General features: G+C 38.2%; 1 protein-coding gene across 2 annotated transcripts; it reads left to right on the forward strand.

Moving 5' to 3' along the window:
• Positions 1-82: 82 nt before the first annotated feature.
• On the forward strand, positions 83-17935 carry LOC132707822 (zinc finger protein ubi-d4 B-like). Of its 2 annotated transcripts, XM_060679782.1 has the most exons (7): positions 84-361; positions 414-921; positions 976-1105; positions 4015-4407; positions 8211-8636; positions 16254-16366; positions 16426-17935. In XM_060679782.1, the coding sequence occupies exons 1-7, from the start codon at positions 291-293 to the stop codon at positions 16549-16551; spliced, it is 1767 nt and encodes a 588-aa protein (XP_060535765.1). In that variant the 5' UTR covers positions 84-290; the 3' UTR covers positions 16552-17935. The 2 variants fall into 2 exon arrangements, with proteins under 2 accessions (XP_060535766.1, XP_060535765.1); XM_060679783.1 differs by lacking the exons at positions 16254-16366; positions 16426-17935 and adding an exon at positions 13839-13961 and having other exon boundaries at positions 83-361.
• The last annotated feature ends 504 nt before the right edge of the window (positions 17936-18439 follow it).

The following is an 18439-nucleotide window of genomic DNA, read 5'->3' on the forward strand; positions in this document are numbered from 1 at the left end:
CACAGAATACGAATTAAACCTTACAACGATATAATTCCTTTATCAACACTCTGCTGTTGATCTGTGAGGGACTTGTGTATTGATCTGTGGTCGTTCGTCGGTGCCTGCTGGCCGGAGTAGGATATTTTGTGTTTAATTTTACATTCTGTCGATTGCGTTAATTTAAATATCATTTGTGTTTATGCAGTTTGGGGAGCGAAAGGTTCAGAGTTGCGAAAATTATGATTTGCAATATTGTGCCTCCACGTAGATGTTCAAACGCTAACAATTGTTCTCCTTTATGAGTAGAAATGGCGGCCGCACCGTTACCAGTCGCGCCGCCGACGACGAACACTCAAACAAGTTTGGAAAAAATCGAGGGGTGAGTTGGTTGCCCGATAAGCGTCCATCATTTCGGAACATTTTTTTTAAAGGTTTGTAACTGATTCGCTTTACAAGGAGACGATCGAAAGTGCCGTTAATTACAACACGAGGTTATGTCTGGAGAGACGTCTGCGGTTGCCCTTCATAGATACCCAAACAGGGTTGGCGCAAAACCACTGCTCCCTGTTCATGAATAAAAGGCAAAGGTTGCCGGGATTGTTACCAGGCCAGATATATTCTTACCCCCGGCAAAGATGGCGCAAAAAACGAAGGCAGTACTTGACCATAAACGCTCGCGCTTTCGCAAGGGCGGCGGACGCCATGATGGACGGCGAAAGCGACATGCACAACATATCGCAAATAGAGAATCCGGCGTTGCAAGACACGGACAGCAAGGACAGTCAGTTACTGCTCAAAGACGAGGTGTCCAAAGAATGGTTCTATGACGAACAAGACATGCTGGAAATGGACACTTACGACGAACCCGATCCCGACTCCGACCTCGATTACGAGGAGACTTATAGGCAAAGGAAACGCGGGAAACGGGCATCGGGGCGGGTAGTAGATAATCGAACCAGGTAAAGAGGAATCCGTTGATTTGGGTTTTGTTAGGGCCGCACAGATTCTCCTAGCACTCCTGGTAGGAGAAAGGGCGCCGGCCGCGGCCGCGGTAAGAAAGGCGTCGGGGGGCACAGTTTCGAGCCAACTCCGGGCGATCCTGACAAACCTTTTGCCTGCGAACGTAAGTTGTGTTCTCTTTTGGCAGTTGTCACTTAACGGTCGTCGTGTTCATACTTAATTATGTGTCATCTTGAGTGGTATAAGAGTTACTCATCCCTTGGGAAGTACATAAAATGGCGCGATATATTTTGTTTAGCAACCGGCTTAGCGGCATTTGTCAATATAACCTTATTGAGGAAATGATGTCGCAAAATTTTCCTCGAACCTCACAGTTCTTAAAATATGAATTTAGAATGATTTGCACTTACTTTTCGTTTGTTTTTTTAATAGGACTTGGAGTTCAGGTAATGATTATTGGTTTTACCGAAGATGTGATGTTAGTTTTGTTTTACAGTCAGAAATATGTAAATTTAATGGAATTCCTGCGGTTGCTAGACAAAATGTGTCGCATGACATTTCGCGGCGAAATTGGCCAACAACAGCGGGGGTTAAAAGCTTGGGCATGTTAAACGCTGGCCACACGGTAGTGTCACGGAATAGTTTAATAGTTAAAAAATGAACAGGTTACATTGGAGTGCTTTCCGACGCTTTAGAACAGCTTTCCATTTATTACTGTAGGCAGGGACTCGAACCGAATGCTTCCGTCATTATCCCAATTGGCATTGGCATGATAAGGCAAAGAAAACTTGATTTCGTTTACACCGACGGATGTTTTTTTTTTTCGGTGATTCACGTTTCGGTTCGGGTTTCGTTGGTACCGGCGATTTGGTTTTTCGTAAAAAAAAATGAGTCGTCGCCACGTGTCATTTGCTTTATCAGGCCGCCAATTGAGACTAAAGATAGGTTCGGTATTGGTTCGCATATTGGTTTGGCCCAGTGACATATCCGGAGCTGACCGTCATAAAAACCGTGTACTTATTTGCCAACGTCGTTGTTTCACAAACTAAATACTCACAATTTTAAAAGTCGTATTTTCAATAAGCGTAACATCATTGTAACCTCGAAATAGTTCAATGTTTAAAACTATCTTCGCAGAAGAAAATGCATAACTTGTTCGTGCACTTTCAATAGCGTAAACAACAAATTACTAACAGCGGTCGTTTGGCATTAGATTTTTAGTTACTGTCCAATGATGTCATTGAGAAGTTTTCAAGTTCTTATATGTCGAACTCGATCTAAACTGGCAGATAGAAACTAGGTGATAGAAAAGTGAGAGAAATTTTATAGAAAAAGAAAAAAACGGCTGGTATCGTTGCAGTTTAGGTCGAGTTCACAGGTTTTACACCATTCTTGTAAAATAAAATGCAACATTGACAGGTCGACGTTGTACTAATCCTTAAGAATTTTAAATGTTTTATTCCTACCAGCTTTTGGATGAATCGTCACTGGGTCTGCCCAGACACAGACCGAGGACCACGAATTGATTTTTTGTGCTTTTGTGGGAATATTGTGGTTCTCGTTATGTCGTCAACCGAGTTGGAAGATAGCGATGTCGCGATTTGAAGATAAAGAGACGCCATTCTTTCTTCCTTAACAACGTTGTGGTAGAGCTTACCTAACGCTTACTAATCTTTCAGTTATTAATAAGTACCGTCTTAACTAACAGGGACGTCGTTTTAGGAGTTGTCCACATTCATCATCCTTTTCTGAAATCTCGACCGTGTCATCCATGAAATTGACTCCTTTTAATTCGCCGGGTTTCTTCATTTCTTTTTCTCATCTCACTCTATCGAAATTTAATTTTTCGTGTTTCATTTAAACAAAAGGTAAGGTCGATAACATCACTACACGCATATTGGGATAACAAAGGGTGAGCCGAAAAAATTTTTTTTGTTCGTCTGTAACTTTAATTTATATCAAAAGACGTGTTTTGACTGTTGTGTATGGAACTCTGATTTATGGGTTTGAGAGTCAACAATGTTGGACCGTTTGCTAGTGACATAAGAATGAAATAGAAAATTAATTTTTAGTGTAGGTGTACTCTATTTCAATGCAGTGCCGGTTGCTTGCAATAACACTGGGAAAAGATTTTTAAGCCAGGTAATTCATAAATAGAATTGTGTGCTAATCAATGCACATTATGCATCATGTATTATTCAATAGCGATGAAGTGGGAGAAAACAAAAAAAACAATGTTGTAGGATACATAAGTTCAAAATAAATGACAATATGTTTACTTCGTAGTTGTTTCTGAAACAGTGATAATTAGATAGCTTAAATAACTCAAAAACTAACCAAAACCACTATTTTTTTACTATAACTGTTGTATAAAAAGAAATATCCTATTCAAAATATTAAAATTTTGTCGGCTGTAATTTTTATGATTACTCATATTCTATATCATAATTTATAACTCATAATCTATCTAAATTTCGTTTAGTTATCTTACACCGTATCCAAAATTATAAAAAAAAATGATTATTTTGGGGCTCTCTGACGAACCAAACCAATAAGCAGTACGTTTTGTGAAACACCTAATGTTTGTACCTGTGTTGCTGCCATTAACTACCATTAAGGTGGTACGAATGTTAGGAAGGGAGAGAAAACTGTACACTACTGTGAATGCAAATTTGAGTAGGTACGAATGGACGCCGGATCGCCAGTTTTATTTCTGAACTTTCCTTAAAATAAAGCAAATCCTTACAAAAAAACTATAATAATTAGAAAAAGACTGTACATTCGCAACGGAGCGAATGAAAATTGCGATCGATTTTGTATACGGTTAAACTTCCCTTTTGTCCCTAACTTTTTTTATATTCAAACAGACGTTATGTTGGACGATAGGTGAGCTACAAAGTTCCTAATGACAGTATAAAAGTCACAGACGAACAAAAGAATCGCGGTAAATTGGTAATTTATTCAGGGCAGACGTTTTGTATATCGCGCGACCGGAGGGGCGGTACCCTTCCCGTAAAGGCGTCGGCGCACCACGGACTCTCCTCCCATATTTGTTTTTTCTAAAAATTTCAGTGTGCGGGGCACGTTACAAAACAAGGCCCGGACTGACTTATCACTACGGCCACTCGCACAAAGAGGGCGCTAGCGACGAAAATTCGCGCGACAGTAACGCGCCACTGCCGCCTGCGGCGCCCGTCCCGTCGGCCCCGTCGCCGTCGATGGGTATGGGCGTGCCACCGCCCCCGGGCGGACCCCTGCCCGGCGGCGGCGCCTTTCCCGGCCTGCAACCGGGCGGGCCGCCCCTCCCGGGTCCCATGCCGCCCATGGGACCCGCGCCGGGGCCTCCGCCGGCCGGGGGCGGGGCGCTCGACATGAACGCCACCTCCCCTCACGCCCACCAACACGGGCCGAGCCAAGGACACGTTTACCAAGATAGTTACGTTTCATTTTTGAACCAGACACCCGGTACTGCCTTTTTAATATACTATTTAGTTTTTTTTTGTTTTTGGGACGGTCCAGGAAAAATTCTCAGGTCCGACGCTGGATTTGCCTCGAGGCGAAACAAAATTATGAGGTTATGATCGCTTGTCGTATGCAAAATATAAAAATGGCGGTCGTTCGATAGCATTTTTTGGAGGCTTTAATTCGTATTGCAAAGTTGAGAAATAGCTATTTTTTTTTAAAACTTTATTGGAAGATTCCAAATATTTCCCCCCCCTGATATCAAAATATTAATTCGGTTTCACATTATTTAATAGAATGTATTGTCTATTTAAAAAGAAACATTGGAAATCTTTCAGAGGTCATGGTGAATGTATAGAAACCATTTATTTCACTATGTCATTATGTTTGGTTCAATTTTCGGAAATGTTGTTATCGTTGGTTATTTTGATCATATTTTCTTATAAACTAAATTCATTTTGTCGTCTTTGGGAGAAGATATAAAACTTGCTACTGCTAGCAATTTTTTTCATTTTAAATCGAGGAAAAAAAGTTTCAGCGTCGGTCGAGACTTTTTCGCGGGAACCGAGTGGTTTGGCGTTCGGTGGTCAATTAAATTAAATTAATTAAAATGACTACACGTTTCAATTCGGCCAGCCCTGAGCTTGGTTAAAGACTAATTTCTAACGCTCCACTGGCAGCGGGACAATGTCTTGGTGGTTGAGTAGATTACTGTATGTAACTGTACTAACTGAATTATCTTCCGTCTTCTTGATTTTTCTATTTTTTTGTGCATTCAGATGTCAATTGTTGCCCGATGAAATTGTTCACAATAAATGAAAAATGATTCGGGAACTTAACTTCGATGTTTTATATCGTTTTCTTATCTTGGCTTGTGGCAAACTGTGCTAATTCAATATTGGACGTTCACATGTTCTGCCTGCATTTTGTGGGTCAATTTTGATATCTAGGGTCTTTAGAACAAGAGAAAATGGGCTATATAGTCTGTTTGCTTGCTGCGTGGAGCAGTAAAAATTTATCAAAAAACGAACAGTTATTAGTTTTGGTTAGTTTTTGGTTTTGTTTCTTATTATAGGGCAACCCACTATGCTGGTTTTTGTGAGGTATTTCTTATATTATTGATTACGTTGATTATTGAGCATATATTATTACCGTTAATTCACCTTTTTACTACTTACCACTTCAGGGGAACAGACTATAATAACTTTCATCATTGAAATCGACGGAGACGGGGCTGCCATTTTTGCGGAAAATTAAAAAAAAATGCCAAACCGCTCGTCCCACTTGTCCCTTTCACGTGTGACGTGCCTGCATGCCTCGTAGAATAGATCTCGGAATGTCGAACGCTTATCTACTTAGTTCTCGTCTCTTTTTTTTTCCTGTACGTAGTTCGAATTTTATTAATATACGCAACCGACAAGAATTAAAACCCCGCGCGTATTTTATTTTTACGAACACACGCACACTGAATGACCGAATCCGCCGGACGTTAACAAAGACGAGAAAAGAAGCCACCCTGCACTCGTTGCCGATTTTTGCCCGCACGCTTCTTTGGCATTCGTTGATAACTGACGACGAACCCAGAGGCGCGTGTAAAAAAAAACTGTGTTTTTTGGGACACTTAGCAGTCAGGACAGTTATAGGACAGACGCGCCAAAATCAAAATCCTTTTAATTACGTCACATGTAATTTCTCTCTGCCAATGGAATTGACAAATCTGGAATGATCGGTGAAACATTACACATATTGGCATATAATATAAACACATGGGGTGATTTCCGAAGGTAGGTTTTTCAGAAAATGATAAATTGAAAAGTTTCTTAAAGTCTAATATTTTGTACAATTGCCATTTGCTTTAATAATGGCATTAAGTCTTTGTAGAAGACTTAAAAAAAGCTTTCCTGTAACTTCTGGCCATCTGTTTTCCCACTCTTCTTGTATCTTATTTTTGAGAACTTCTGAACATCCGGAGATTGTGGTGGTGTATGAAGTTGTGGGGGGACATTATGGATCGTCCAGTGACGTACAAGCGTAGCAGTGTGTTTAGGATCGTTATCCCGTTGGAATAAATAACGCCCCTCAATGTTAAGTTTTTCAGTACTTTGGTTTCAAATTCTTTAGAATGATCAAATAGCCATGTTGGTCCATGATTCCGTCAATAAAAGCTAAATTACCTGTCCCATTGGTTGACTTACATGCACCATGCTTGACACATATTTTCGATTTTCAGCGCTGTATGTTTTCCCTCCAAACTTAATCCCGACCATCTGACCCAAAAAGATTAATTTTTCTTTTGCCTCTAAAGATAACTTTTCGCCAAAACTCCCTGGTTTTGTTAATGTATTGCCGGGCAAATTCCAAACGTTTTTTTCCTGCTCGATGCAATCGTTTGAGGGCTAACATTTTTTGAGAAATCTTCCCTGATTTCCTCTGCAAGTTTTGTAAGGCTTGTTTTAGAATGAATTCTAATTTTTTTCACAACAAGACTTCTCGTGCAGTTAACTTCCTGGGACGTGCGTAGCCGCACTTGATAAGATCCGGTGGATTTGTATTGATTTACTACATACTGTACAGTTGAATGTGATTTTTTAAATTATTGTGGCAGTATCTCTAAAGGATTTTTTTTCTTTCCAAAAATCTACTATAATTTTTCGAAGCGCAATTGGAATTTCGCAATTTTTAGCGCCCATTTATCTTTTACTTCAAAACCACTGACTTAAAAGCGGCGCCAAAAATAAACAACTCATTTGTTTAAGCGAAATTTGATACAAGCTGACTTGATAAAATGTTGATATATAACGGTTCTACCTGCAGTTCTGAATAGTGATTTATTAAAGTGTATGGAGAATTATTTGACATAGTTTGTTGCTTCTAAAACTGCCCTATTTTTTATCGTTCAAATGAAATGTCTCAAATAATTTTTATTTTATTTTTATTACTCTTAATGAGATTGCCAATATTTACTTGAAAAATATTTCCCATCTTTCACAATGTAATAATTTTTCAATACTGTATAAATGCGTTTAGTATATTATCCTGCAGGATACGGCCTTAAATTATATTTTATATGTGAGGTTTACCAAGATTTAAGACTCGAATGGACCCGCAAAAATAGTGATATTGAGTCAAAGATGCCTTAGTAAAACGTCGGTAGTTACACTGTAAAATATCACTATTTTATGCTTCAACTCTGATTTGTAACTAAAAATACTACTTTTAACTGGATTACAAAGGTTTCCTGATATTTGCATTTTCATACATTAACCGCCAAATATTGCTGCTTTATTTAATTGTTTTTTTTTATATCTCCGGCATTTCTCAACAGCATTTTACTATTCAATATGCAATAATAATTAGTTTTGGTATTTCAATAAGTTTCTACACATAAATATACCAGTATTCATATTATCAATTTCAAAATAGTGAAAATATGTGAGAGTATTCCCAAAATGAGTACGCCAATGCAGATGTGTTAATTTGTTCAAAGTAATATGCTGTGACAATGTCTATATCCGTATATTGATATTTATATGGATGTATTTTTTCATAGCCTTAAAAAGATGTAAAGTAAACATGGAGTTTGATTTTGGTTTCTGGTTACCTATTATTTGAGTCAATTTGTTCACTCGTTAGTTGTTGTCCATTTGAGTTTCACTACGTTTTCCGTAATTTTATTATATCCAGATTAAAAATTTGAAACTGGACTTTTTTTGTCGTCTCGCCTTTGTTAACATCCGACGGTGGCGGTTCGAATGCGAATATCATTCACTGACCTTTCGCAATTTGTCCACCTCCTACCTACGCAGGAACGCCGTCACGCCGAGGCAGACCCAACGGTCCGCCGGGCCAGGGGTCGCCGATGGGGCAGCCGCCGCCGCCCCCGATGCCCGGTATACCTCCGCACCACCCCCAGATGGCCATGCCGCCGCAAATCCCGCCGACGCTGCCTCCCAATTTGCCCCCGAATCAGGGGCCACCGCCCGGCCCGATGGACGATCCGCCCATGCCGATTTTGAAACCCGAACGAGCGTTGGAACCGCCGCCCCAATCGATCGCCCCCCACCCGCAGATGGAGGTGTGCCCGGAGCCGCAGCCCATGATGGCGGCGGGCCCCGAGAAGAAGGTCGTCGCGCCCAGTCCTTACTGCGACTTTTGCCTGGGCGATTCGACGCAGAACAAGAAGACAGGCGGCGTGGAGGAGCTGGTTTCCTGCTCGGACTGCGGCAGATCGGGTAAGAACGCGCGCACTGAAATCAAAACGGCCATCGTTAAAAGGGGTAGGAAAAAGAAGGCGTAACGTGTGATGGCGGCTTGCGTTCGGGGACCACACGGGACGTATCAGTCCCGTTTTTCGTTTATTTGAACTTTACAGACCTATGAAATGCATGGGCAGCCGCTCCGCACAGCCGACCTTGTTTGGGTTCGGTTGTGCGGCGCGCCGGCGCTAGTAGGGGCGTAACTCGTTGAAACGGAAATTAAATTCCTTTTCCCGTAAACAAATTCTTACTCCTAGTAATATTTTTGAGTTGTGGAAAAAAATGGTAAAAGTTGTTTACTTGAATATATAAAAGTTGCCTCACTGTCCTCATCGCGTCAAAGAACGCCGCCAGATTTTATAGTTTCATGTTTTTTATGGGTAGGTCGAAAATGTTTGGAAAATTTTAAAGAAAATTAAATTCGAACCGTTGCGTATATGAAATAATCGCGCTAAGAAAGAAAACTGCATGGAAAGTCCTTGCTGTAAAAACCAATTGTATAAGGTAGCCGCAACTTCAGGATAAAAATTAACTTATTGATTTTCGCGAAATAAAAAAAAAAAACAAAGTAAAAATATAATTATCTGGTCACAACTTTTGACGTTGAAGCGTAAAAATTTTTTAACCCAAAAATATATTTGATTTGGGCATTTCTAGATAAAGCAATCAAAAATTTTTGAAGACGTTACGGGTTAGAAAAATTTGAAAAAAAATTCGTACCTTTTTTTGCGAACACATTCTACTTAGGTGTTACATCTAGAATGGACGATTTCTTGATTGGACCTCCTATACGTCACGGACATAACCATTACACGTTTTAGATATCGAAATTTACTAAAAGAAAAGGTACTAAAATTTTATTACGTTGAGGTTCATATTTTCTCAAATATTTTGTGAAGGGCTCTTTAATTTGTTAATTTTTGCGCGGGCGTAACCTCGAGTGGGGCAACTTATATATTATTCTTCTATACATTTTTGTTGTCAACCGAGTTCTATGAGCTGCTGTATTGGTAGAGGTGGTTAATGTGGTTGAGCATCATATCCTCTCGTTCTCTTCGTTTGTTTTATTTTGGCTAGTACAGGGGTTCCCAATCTTTTTTATCCCGCGGCGCAGTTACAAATTTAGTACTTTATCACGGCGCCCTGCTCTTTAAAAAAGAAGAAATAGGCACCTATAATAATTGTTTATGATAGTAGTTAGGTTAGATAGGATTATAAATTAAAACACTTACAATCAAACAGACTTTTTAATATTATAAAATAATTAAAACTGGAAATAACTTGTGTATTTCTTAAGTCTTATGAAAAACAAAAATAAAATATGTACGATTGTCAGTCAAATCAATGTGATGGGTGAGCTTGGTGATATGCACACAGTTTTTCAAAGCGGGGAATAAGACTTGACACTGCTACTCTCATTTCTTTCTCCACATTGATTCTCGAGCGATATTTGTTCTTAATTACAGCTACAGCTGAAAAACCAGACTCGCATAAATATGACGTTGCAAACGGAATGAAAATTCTTAAAGCTTTTGAAGCTAAATTTGGATATTCATTTTGAATTGATAACCAAAACTCCAACAAGTCGGAAGTGATGAATCTAGTTTTAAGACTGCTGTCGCAAGAGAGCTCAATGAGACTCTCTTCATCTTGTGATGTGAACCCTGGTGGAGCTTGTGCGTGGAAAGGATCTTTGATCCATGCAAATTTTTCAACATCATCATCTTTAAAGTACGCCGAAAACCATTCGCTGAGCTTCAATAGGTGTTCCGTGAAGAGGGCAATCAGGTCTGGTGAGACAACCAATTCATTAGATGCCGCATATTTATACAGCTGCGGGAAGCAATCTTGACCGCCGCCTTCATTCATTTTATTTATCCACAACTGTAGTTTCTTTTTAAATGCCGCAATTCTCTCCGATAGTTTCAGAATGTGCGTGTTATTACCTTGCAAAGACAGATTCAAATTATTTAGTTTCTCAAATATATCGCACAAATATGCTAGTTTTAACAAAAAGTCTGGTTCAGTAAAATATTTGGCGCTTTCATGACGTTCTTGCTGTAAAAAAGTTCGAATTTCTTCGTGTAATTCGAACACACGAAATAAAACATTTCCACGTGATAGCCACCGTGAATTGCAATAATACAGCAGGGCCGTATGCTCAGCCCCCATATCCAAGCATAGTTTTTTAAAAAGTCTGGCCTTAAGAGGCCTAGTTTTTATGTAGTTTACTACGTTAATTACAGATTCCAGTACTTGGTTAAGTTCGGAGCTCATAGATTTTGATGCAAGAGCTTCTCTATGGATGATGCAATGGGTCCACAAAGCATTCGGTGCTTTTTTACGAATAAGCGCTTGTACTCCTCCATACCTGCCAGACATGGATCGAGCGCCATCAGTACAAATACCAATACACTTTTCCCAATTCAAACCATTTTCTACAAAAAAATTGTCAATAATTTCAAATAAGTCTTGGGCCTTCGCACTTTCGGTAATGGTTTTGCAGAATAACAGATCTTCGACAATAATATTGTCAGTCAGAAAGCGTACGTAGCAAATAAGATGCGCATCATTATTACTGTCAGTAGCCTCATCAAGTTGCAAACCAAAATAATTGTTTTTGATTTTTTCTATTAATTGGTAATTGAGATCCTCAGCTATGTCATGGATTCTTCGACCGATCGTGTTGTTAGATAAGGGTACCTTGGAAATTAATTTTCCTGCCGATTCTCCAACCATAATGTTTACCATGTCGAGAGCAGCCGGTAGAATAAGCTCTTCTGCAATAGTATGAGGTTTTTTGCATTTTGCCACCCTGTATGCTACCTTGAATGATGCTAACAGTGCGTTGTTAGGTACTGAGGCTTGCTGAGTGAATACGTTTTTTGTTTTATTTAAATTTTGTAATTTTCGGTGAAAAAAATCACGCGATTTTTCAACCATAGTTGGATGAATTGTCTCAAGATGTCGCTTTAACTTACTTGGAAGCATACTTTCGGATGACAATATTTTTAAACAAAGCACACACTGCGGTCTTTCTTCATTATTAACTTCTATTGAAGTAAAACCAAAGTCCAAATAGCTATCATCGTATTTACGATATTTCCGCTTCTTTGCTTCCTTGCCATTACTAGTTGATGCATTATCACTGTCATTTGGACTGCCAACTTGTTTATTTAATAAAAATCTGTCCATTTTGCGTGAGATATTTGACGAAAAACAAAGCGAAAGAAAACACTATGACACGTCCGTCCGTCGCAGCTCGCCCGATGCTACTAAAGACTTAGGAGGGGGGGTAGGGTATCAGGGCGGCGCGGGCGTAGGTTTTTTGGCGAGTGAGAAACGCCGCGACGCGATGGTTAGTAGGTAACTATGTTTTTATAGATGCGAGGGCTCAAATAAGGTACCCGCGTATATTTGTTTCGGACATGTTTCGGATAATGAATGATGATGGACTTACGGCGCCCCTCTTTACATTCTACGGCGCACCAGGGCGCCGCGGCGCACACTTTGGGAACCCCTGGGCTAGTATAGTCTCGTTTGCACCGGGTCCATTCTGTTCATAGGTCATTGACTTTTGCACGGTTTTTGAGGTTATGCGGGGATTTTTTATCGTTTCGGATCCAAGAAACTAGTCATGCTTTGTTTTTTTTTTTCAAATGAAACATTTGGGGGTCTAGTCGAGTGACGTTGAAAATTTTGGATAAATCGTTTATTTTTTCGGGGTATGTTTTAAGAAAAAGGACATAATCAAATTATTTAACTAATTTTAGAGGGGGGTTAATAGGATTAGGTGCAACCCAGAGTTGCTTTCGATATTAACCAGTACAAAAGCCAGTTAGCAAATTTATATGCGGACGCCTGACGGTTAAACCGCTTGTAGCGAGGGTTTAAGTGTTTCGGGTGACATTTAGTAATAAACCTTAAGCAAAATGGTTGCCGGTCAGTGATTTTATTATGAACTTGTAATTTTTTTCACCCACTTTAGATAATAAAGGATGAAGGTTCACCCATTTTGGTGAAATGTTAAGCAACCTTTTATTAACAGTCCATTAGGGAAGCGTTTCTGAAAGTTTCATCGAGCAAAGGGTTTTGTTATCGCTTTTTACCTAGTAAAAGTGACTAAGGAACGATTATTAAGAAGGACATAAATCGATGAAGACTTTTTACTACGGACATGCGTATTCATTGAAAATATTTTATGCTGGTATAGGACGCGCGCGCCTCTAGCGGTAGTTTTATAAGGCGATTTATAACCTTCTCAAATTAACCTTAAGTGGAAGTTTTGGAAATGCTCTTCCTGGAGGTGATTTTTACTTCGACTGTTTTTTTTTTAAATTTGCCGTTCTGATACGGTAATCGATATAATTTATCGAGACACGTGATTTTTTCGATAATGTAAATCCAAGAGCTGCCAACACGATGTACAAAATTAAGATTAAGTCGAAAGTTATGCTTCATTTAAAAACTTTTTTTTTAAAGACATTTTCGAGTTCTTAGCAATTTCAAGCTTTTTTTTATCCATTATTGGAAATTGGTGTAATTTTTGACCAGTATTAATTAAAGTAGCTGGTGGCTGGTTAATTGCCTCAGTACACCATTCTCCGACCTTGTTTTTTTTTTGGGGGGGGGGGAGGCAGAGTTTTTATTTAGGGAGTCGCTATAATCATTGTTTACTCCGCGCTTAAAAATATTATACGTAAAAGTTAGTGTCGACATAGAATAATGCTCCTAGGGGTAAAATGTACATAAAATGGAATTTTTCCTATATTTGGCAACATCGCGAGTATATAAATTACCTTATTACAGATTTATTATCTATATGTCATCCAGTCATGTCAGCGTTTCTCGCTTTCTTCATGAGGGGTTTCTCTCTATATCAGGCTTCTAGGAGTTTAAATTCTATGAGTGTCGATAGACTGAACTCACCAAATATTTATATACATACAAGTTTAGTTATAGAATCTCACGTTTGTCTTCCAAACGTTATATATATATATATATATATATATATATATATATATATATATATATATATATATATATATATATATATATATACACACATATGGGCATTATTAGTTATTGCGTTTGTATTCATTGTTGTCGCTTTTTTTTTGTTTTCCTCAAATTCCAGCGATTTATTTTCTTCTCTCTTTTTCTCTCTCTTTAAATTAGAATGTTGTAATTGACGATGTCGTCGCGTGTTGTAAGAACAGTGATTTTCCAAGACCTTGTTGGTGTAAACCGGTCGCCGTAAACAAGAATCAAATAGTGCAATAAATAAATAATTGGAACTGTGACTAATGTCGTTTTTTTGCAGTGCCGAAGTTTTCCGGTGCACTTCAACTTATGTCAATTTTTCTGGCGCGATCGTCTCCCACCCCCTTATCGATTGTTTTAACGCATCTCGTTCGCGTGCATTAAAATTAACGCGGAAAAAGAAAAATTAACGTAACTTGGAAAGTACCTGTTCTTCGGCACGCCTCCTCCACCCCGAAACAAAAATCCTAGCCCGTTTCCCGGTTTAGGTGAGTATAGAAGAATTATTGCGGGACCAGTTTGGCAACACTGCTGGGGACACTCGCCCTTGACGGTATAACTGAAATTCGAAGAGAAACAGGCGTGCAGTTTTATTTTTGAATTTTTTTTTTTAACATTAATCAATCTATTTCTAAACTATAACGACGTATGTATATATATATATATATATATATATATATATATATATATATATATATATATATATATATATATATATATATATATATATATATATATATATATATATATATATATATATATATATATATATATATATATATATATATATATATATATATATATATATAATGAATGATTGTTAAATTGTCAAAATCTCTCTGAATGAGATTATTGAACAAGATTTTTTTTTACTATAGCACCAAGCCATATGTTTTTCAGATCGTTATTTTTCTAACTAAATGTTGCGTTTTTAATGGAACTTATATTTTTTTTATTCCAAAAGTCATAAAATCGCGATTAATAATTTATATAACGTCCTTATTTATCGTCTATATTTTCAACTTCGAACCTCCAAACCCACTAACGTTAAAAACGAAGCCTTAAATATATAATATATAAAAAATTTTTTTGTTACAGTTGCTTCATAAATTCCTGTTTTATCAGCGTTAGGCAGGGCCTCTTTATGGCTCTATATGGGGCGCAGACCTGGGGCCTTGCTCATCCCATTCGCTTATCACAATACAAATACATGTTTTTTGGAAGTACATCGTATCGTGTGTCAAATAAAACGACCCACTGGAAACCCATAGGAGATACGAAAAAAAGTTTCGCACGAAAGTTTCTTGGACTCTCCTGAAAATTTAAAATATTATAATTTTGTCGATACAGGATGTCCCAAAAGTGCCCCCCCACCCCCGACATCAACTTTGTTATTTTGAATTGAACACCCTGTATATATCGACATTGTTGGAATCCTTTGTTAAAATAAAGGTCATTTTCTTAAGAAATTCCTATTTGAATTTTGTGCATAGTTTAGGCAGAAATTGTGTTTTTTTTTTCATATTTTGATTGCCCCGTATAAAATTGTGTTGTGACGTTATTGATCCAGATATTGCAACGAAAATTTAACCACAGACTAAGGAGATGATGCACTATTCAATCAGTTTGACAGATGCACCTCAGCTTATACAGGATGGCCCAAATTGGGGTGCCGTTTTGACGAATTTAATTAACATCTCAAGATTTTCAAATGGAACACCCTGTATTTTTATTCAGAAATCAATTCTAGGAAAAAAAATCAAGGTAAGTTTGTAAAATTTATCTTATATTTAAATTTTACTTACTTTTTGAGATATTCGAGGTTCAAGATAACACCCGTTATATTCTTGTTGAATTTAAAGCTGTCCACATTAAGTCACTTACGCAATATTACTTTTTTTTTGTTATTTTTAAATCGTTAATTGAATTCTCCGAAACGGGACCACCTATTTGGGACACCCTGTATAAGATGAGGCGCATAAGAGTGATGCATCATCCCCTTAGTCTGTCGTTAAATTTTCGTTGCCATACCCCGCATCACAACATAATTTTATATGGGGCAATCAAAATATGAAAAAACAAACACATAACCTCAATTTCTGCCTAGACTATGCAAAATTAGAATAGAAATTTCTTAAGAAAGTAAACCTTTATTTTAACCAAGGATTCTAAAAATGTCGATATATACATATATTTTAAATCTTCAGGAGAGTCCAAGAAACTTTTGTACCTGTCTTTTTTTCGTAACTCCTATGGGTTTCCAGACTATATAGTGGGTCGTTTTATTTTTCACACAGTGTACAAAAAATGCCTAACTTGCGTGTTCCATTAAAAGAGACATATTAATAAACAAATAAACCTTTAAAAATAACGGAGACGCCGTGCAAAAATACAAATACATACATTACAAATACAAAAATTAGTTGCCCATTCTGAGCGCAACGCGGTGTTGCCAATGGCAATCGCGCGCATTTACGACCCGACCTATTTTTTTCGCATATTTCTTAGGCGGGGTAACGTCTAAATGGGAAAATCATTTTTACGTTTTAGGCCATCCGACTTGCCTGCAGTTTACTGAGAACATGAAAATCTCCGTTAAAAAATACCGCTGGCAGTGTATCGAGTGCAAATGTTGCTCGGTGTGCGGAACGTCAGACAACGACGTGAGTAGACGCGGCTCGTCACGCTCCCTTTTTTTTAACAGCAGCGAACGAAATTTCAGGATCAGCTGCTCTTTTGCGACGACTGCGACCGAGGGTACCACATGTACTGCCTCAGTCCGCCCCTGGTGAATCCGCCGGAGGGATCGTGGTCGTGCAAGCTTTGCATTGAACAATTCCACAAGTGAAATTTCTCATCCGGACTTCCTTTCCCTCTCTCTCTCTCTTCCTCTTCTCTCTCCGGCTCTCTTCGTGTAGCGGCACGCTGCGCCCACGAAAGCGGAGGAGACGAGCGTTATTTTATATTATTTTAAACGATTTAGTAGTAAGTGTTAGTTTAGGGATACGTTAGGAGCATAAAAAAATTCGAGTACTTAACTTCCTTCGCATTAACTCTTCTTTAAGTGGCCTAAAATAGTTAATCACCCGCTTCCGTTTCGACTCGACGGTGTCCGCTACCTCAGTGACGTCACGCGAGGGGCGCGGACGATTAAACGTCACGCAAAAGCGATTTTTTGGCAGCTGCCCCTACGGAATTATGATTATTATGGATTATGCGGAAATTTTCGACGAAAAAGGAAAGAGCGCCCGAGGTAGATTTGCACAGTGTGGCCATATTTATTAGTACAAATATAGGAGATTCTATCGGGTGTTACAATGTTGCCGTGTTTATAATAAATTGACGTCGTGTGTCTAAGTTTCCGACCCTGCTTTTATAGTAAGTAGTTTTGGATGGACGTTTTAAAAGTATTCCGGCATTCGCGTAGTTGCCAGATCTACTCCTTTCGAAATTTAAATTTCAAAAAATTACGATTTGATCATCGCGTTTCAAACTTTAGAGCTGTTGGGTTGATGAATGATCAATTTAAGGAAAGGTACAAAAAGGCTATTTGCTTCCATGAACTACTTGTATGCTTTCTACAAAGGTTAGGTTTGTCAACGAGCGGACTCGGTGATCATCAAATATTGCATTGCTCTAATCTTTTTGACATACTAAAACGTGTGATCGACACACAAAATGTAGTCGCAGCAAGCAACTAAAATCGCAAAAAAACAAACAAAAATTAAACTCGATGTCATGGCCGCTTAAAAACAGAATCGGGTAAATTATGGATTTGTTTTGTCCCATGTATCGAAGAGACAAAGCGGCATCTATAAGTGTTTCCATTATTTTTGTTTTGTTTTTGAACAACGAATTGATATCTTTGACATTTGAAGTTGGTTTAGCTTTTCTTGTTATTTTTTTAAATAAATATGGCAACGATGGGCAAATCTAAAAGTAAGAGTCCAGTATTTTTCTTGCGTAAATTTTTCTCTCGAAAATTGCAGAATAATCCGCCATGTTCTGGTGTCTGATTAACATGGCCGAACCTCGCCATACACGGTATATTTTGTGATAAACACAGTTTTTTTTTATCAATTAAGTACACACGACAATATTTTGCATTTCCATTCGAATAGGTTTTCCTCGGTAATTTTTTACCACGTTGAGTTTCTGGGAATATGAATTTGGTATTAAACACTTGATGTTTTCATAGCCCTATTTTTTATGCGCATACCTTACCCTTTTTGTTGTATTATACTATTTATGCATTATAATTTTTTCCGAACATGACGCCACTGTTACTATCGTCCGGTCAAAATAGACATTCAGTTTGGTGGAGATCGTTGGTACAGTAGCAGAAATAAAGGGCCAAAAGTCCCTATCGAGCGTACGTATGCTAACAAGTTATTTTCTTCAAAAAATATTTCGGATATAAATTGTCGATCATAAAATTATCTGCAAAAATAGTTTTTATACTTTTTTCCTAGGTGATACCGCGATTCTAAAAGTCGAAGAAGTTATATTCTATATTATTCATAAATCTTCTTCTCCTGCATCGATTGTTGATGAAGTTTCAGTTAAGCTCTAAAGAAGCCAACAGGATGATTGGCGAAACGTTAGCAAGTTCGACTCAACAAAAACCGACGCAGGAGGAATCCAGAAGATTTGTAAATAGTATTACAGTAGCTTTTATTATTCCATATTGGATGCATATATATCAAGCGTATATGCAGTCAGGCCCCTATTAGAAG

The sequence above is a fragment of the Cylas formicarius genome, unplaced genomic scaffold (assembly GCF_029955315.1).
Source record: "Cylas formicarius isolate icCylForm1 unplaced genomic scaffold, icCylForm1.1 PGA_scaffold_9__14_contigs__length_23061073, whole genome shotgun sequence".
NCBI lineage: Eukaryota > Metazoa > Arthropoda > Insecta > Coleoptera > Brentidae > Cylas > Cylas formicarius.

Bases quoted from the DNA above. Each gene is read 5' to 3' on its own strand.
- LOC132707822 (XM_060679782.1), top strand. From the start codon at position 291: ATGGCGGCCGCACCGTTACCAGTCGCGCCGCCGACGACGAACACTCAA. The intron at 922-975 runs GTAGTAGATAAT...GGGTTTTGTTAG, and splicing joins GGAAACGGGCATCGGGGCGG to GGCCGCACAGATTCTCCTAG. The intron at 4,408-8,210 runs GTACTGCCTTTT...CTACCTACGCAG, and splicing joins ATTTTTGAACCAGACACCCG to GAACGCCGTCACGCCGAGGC.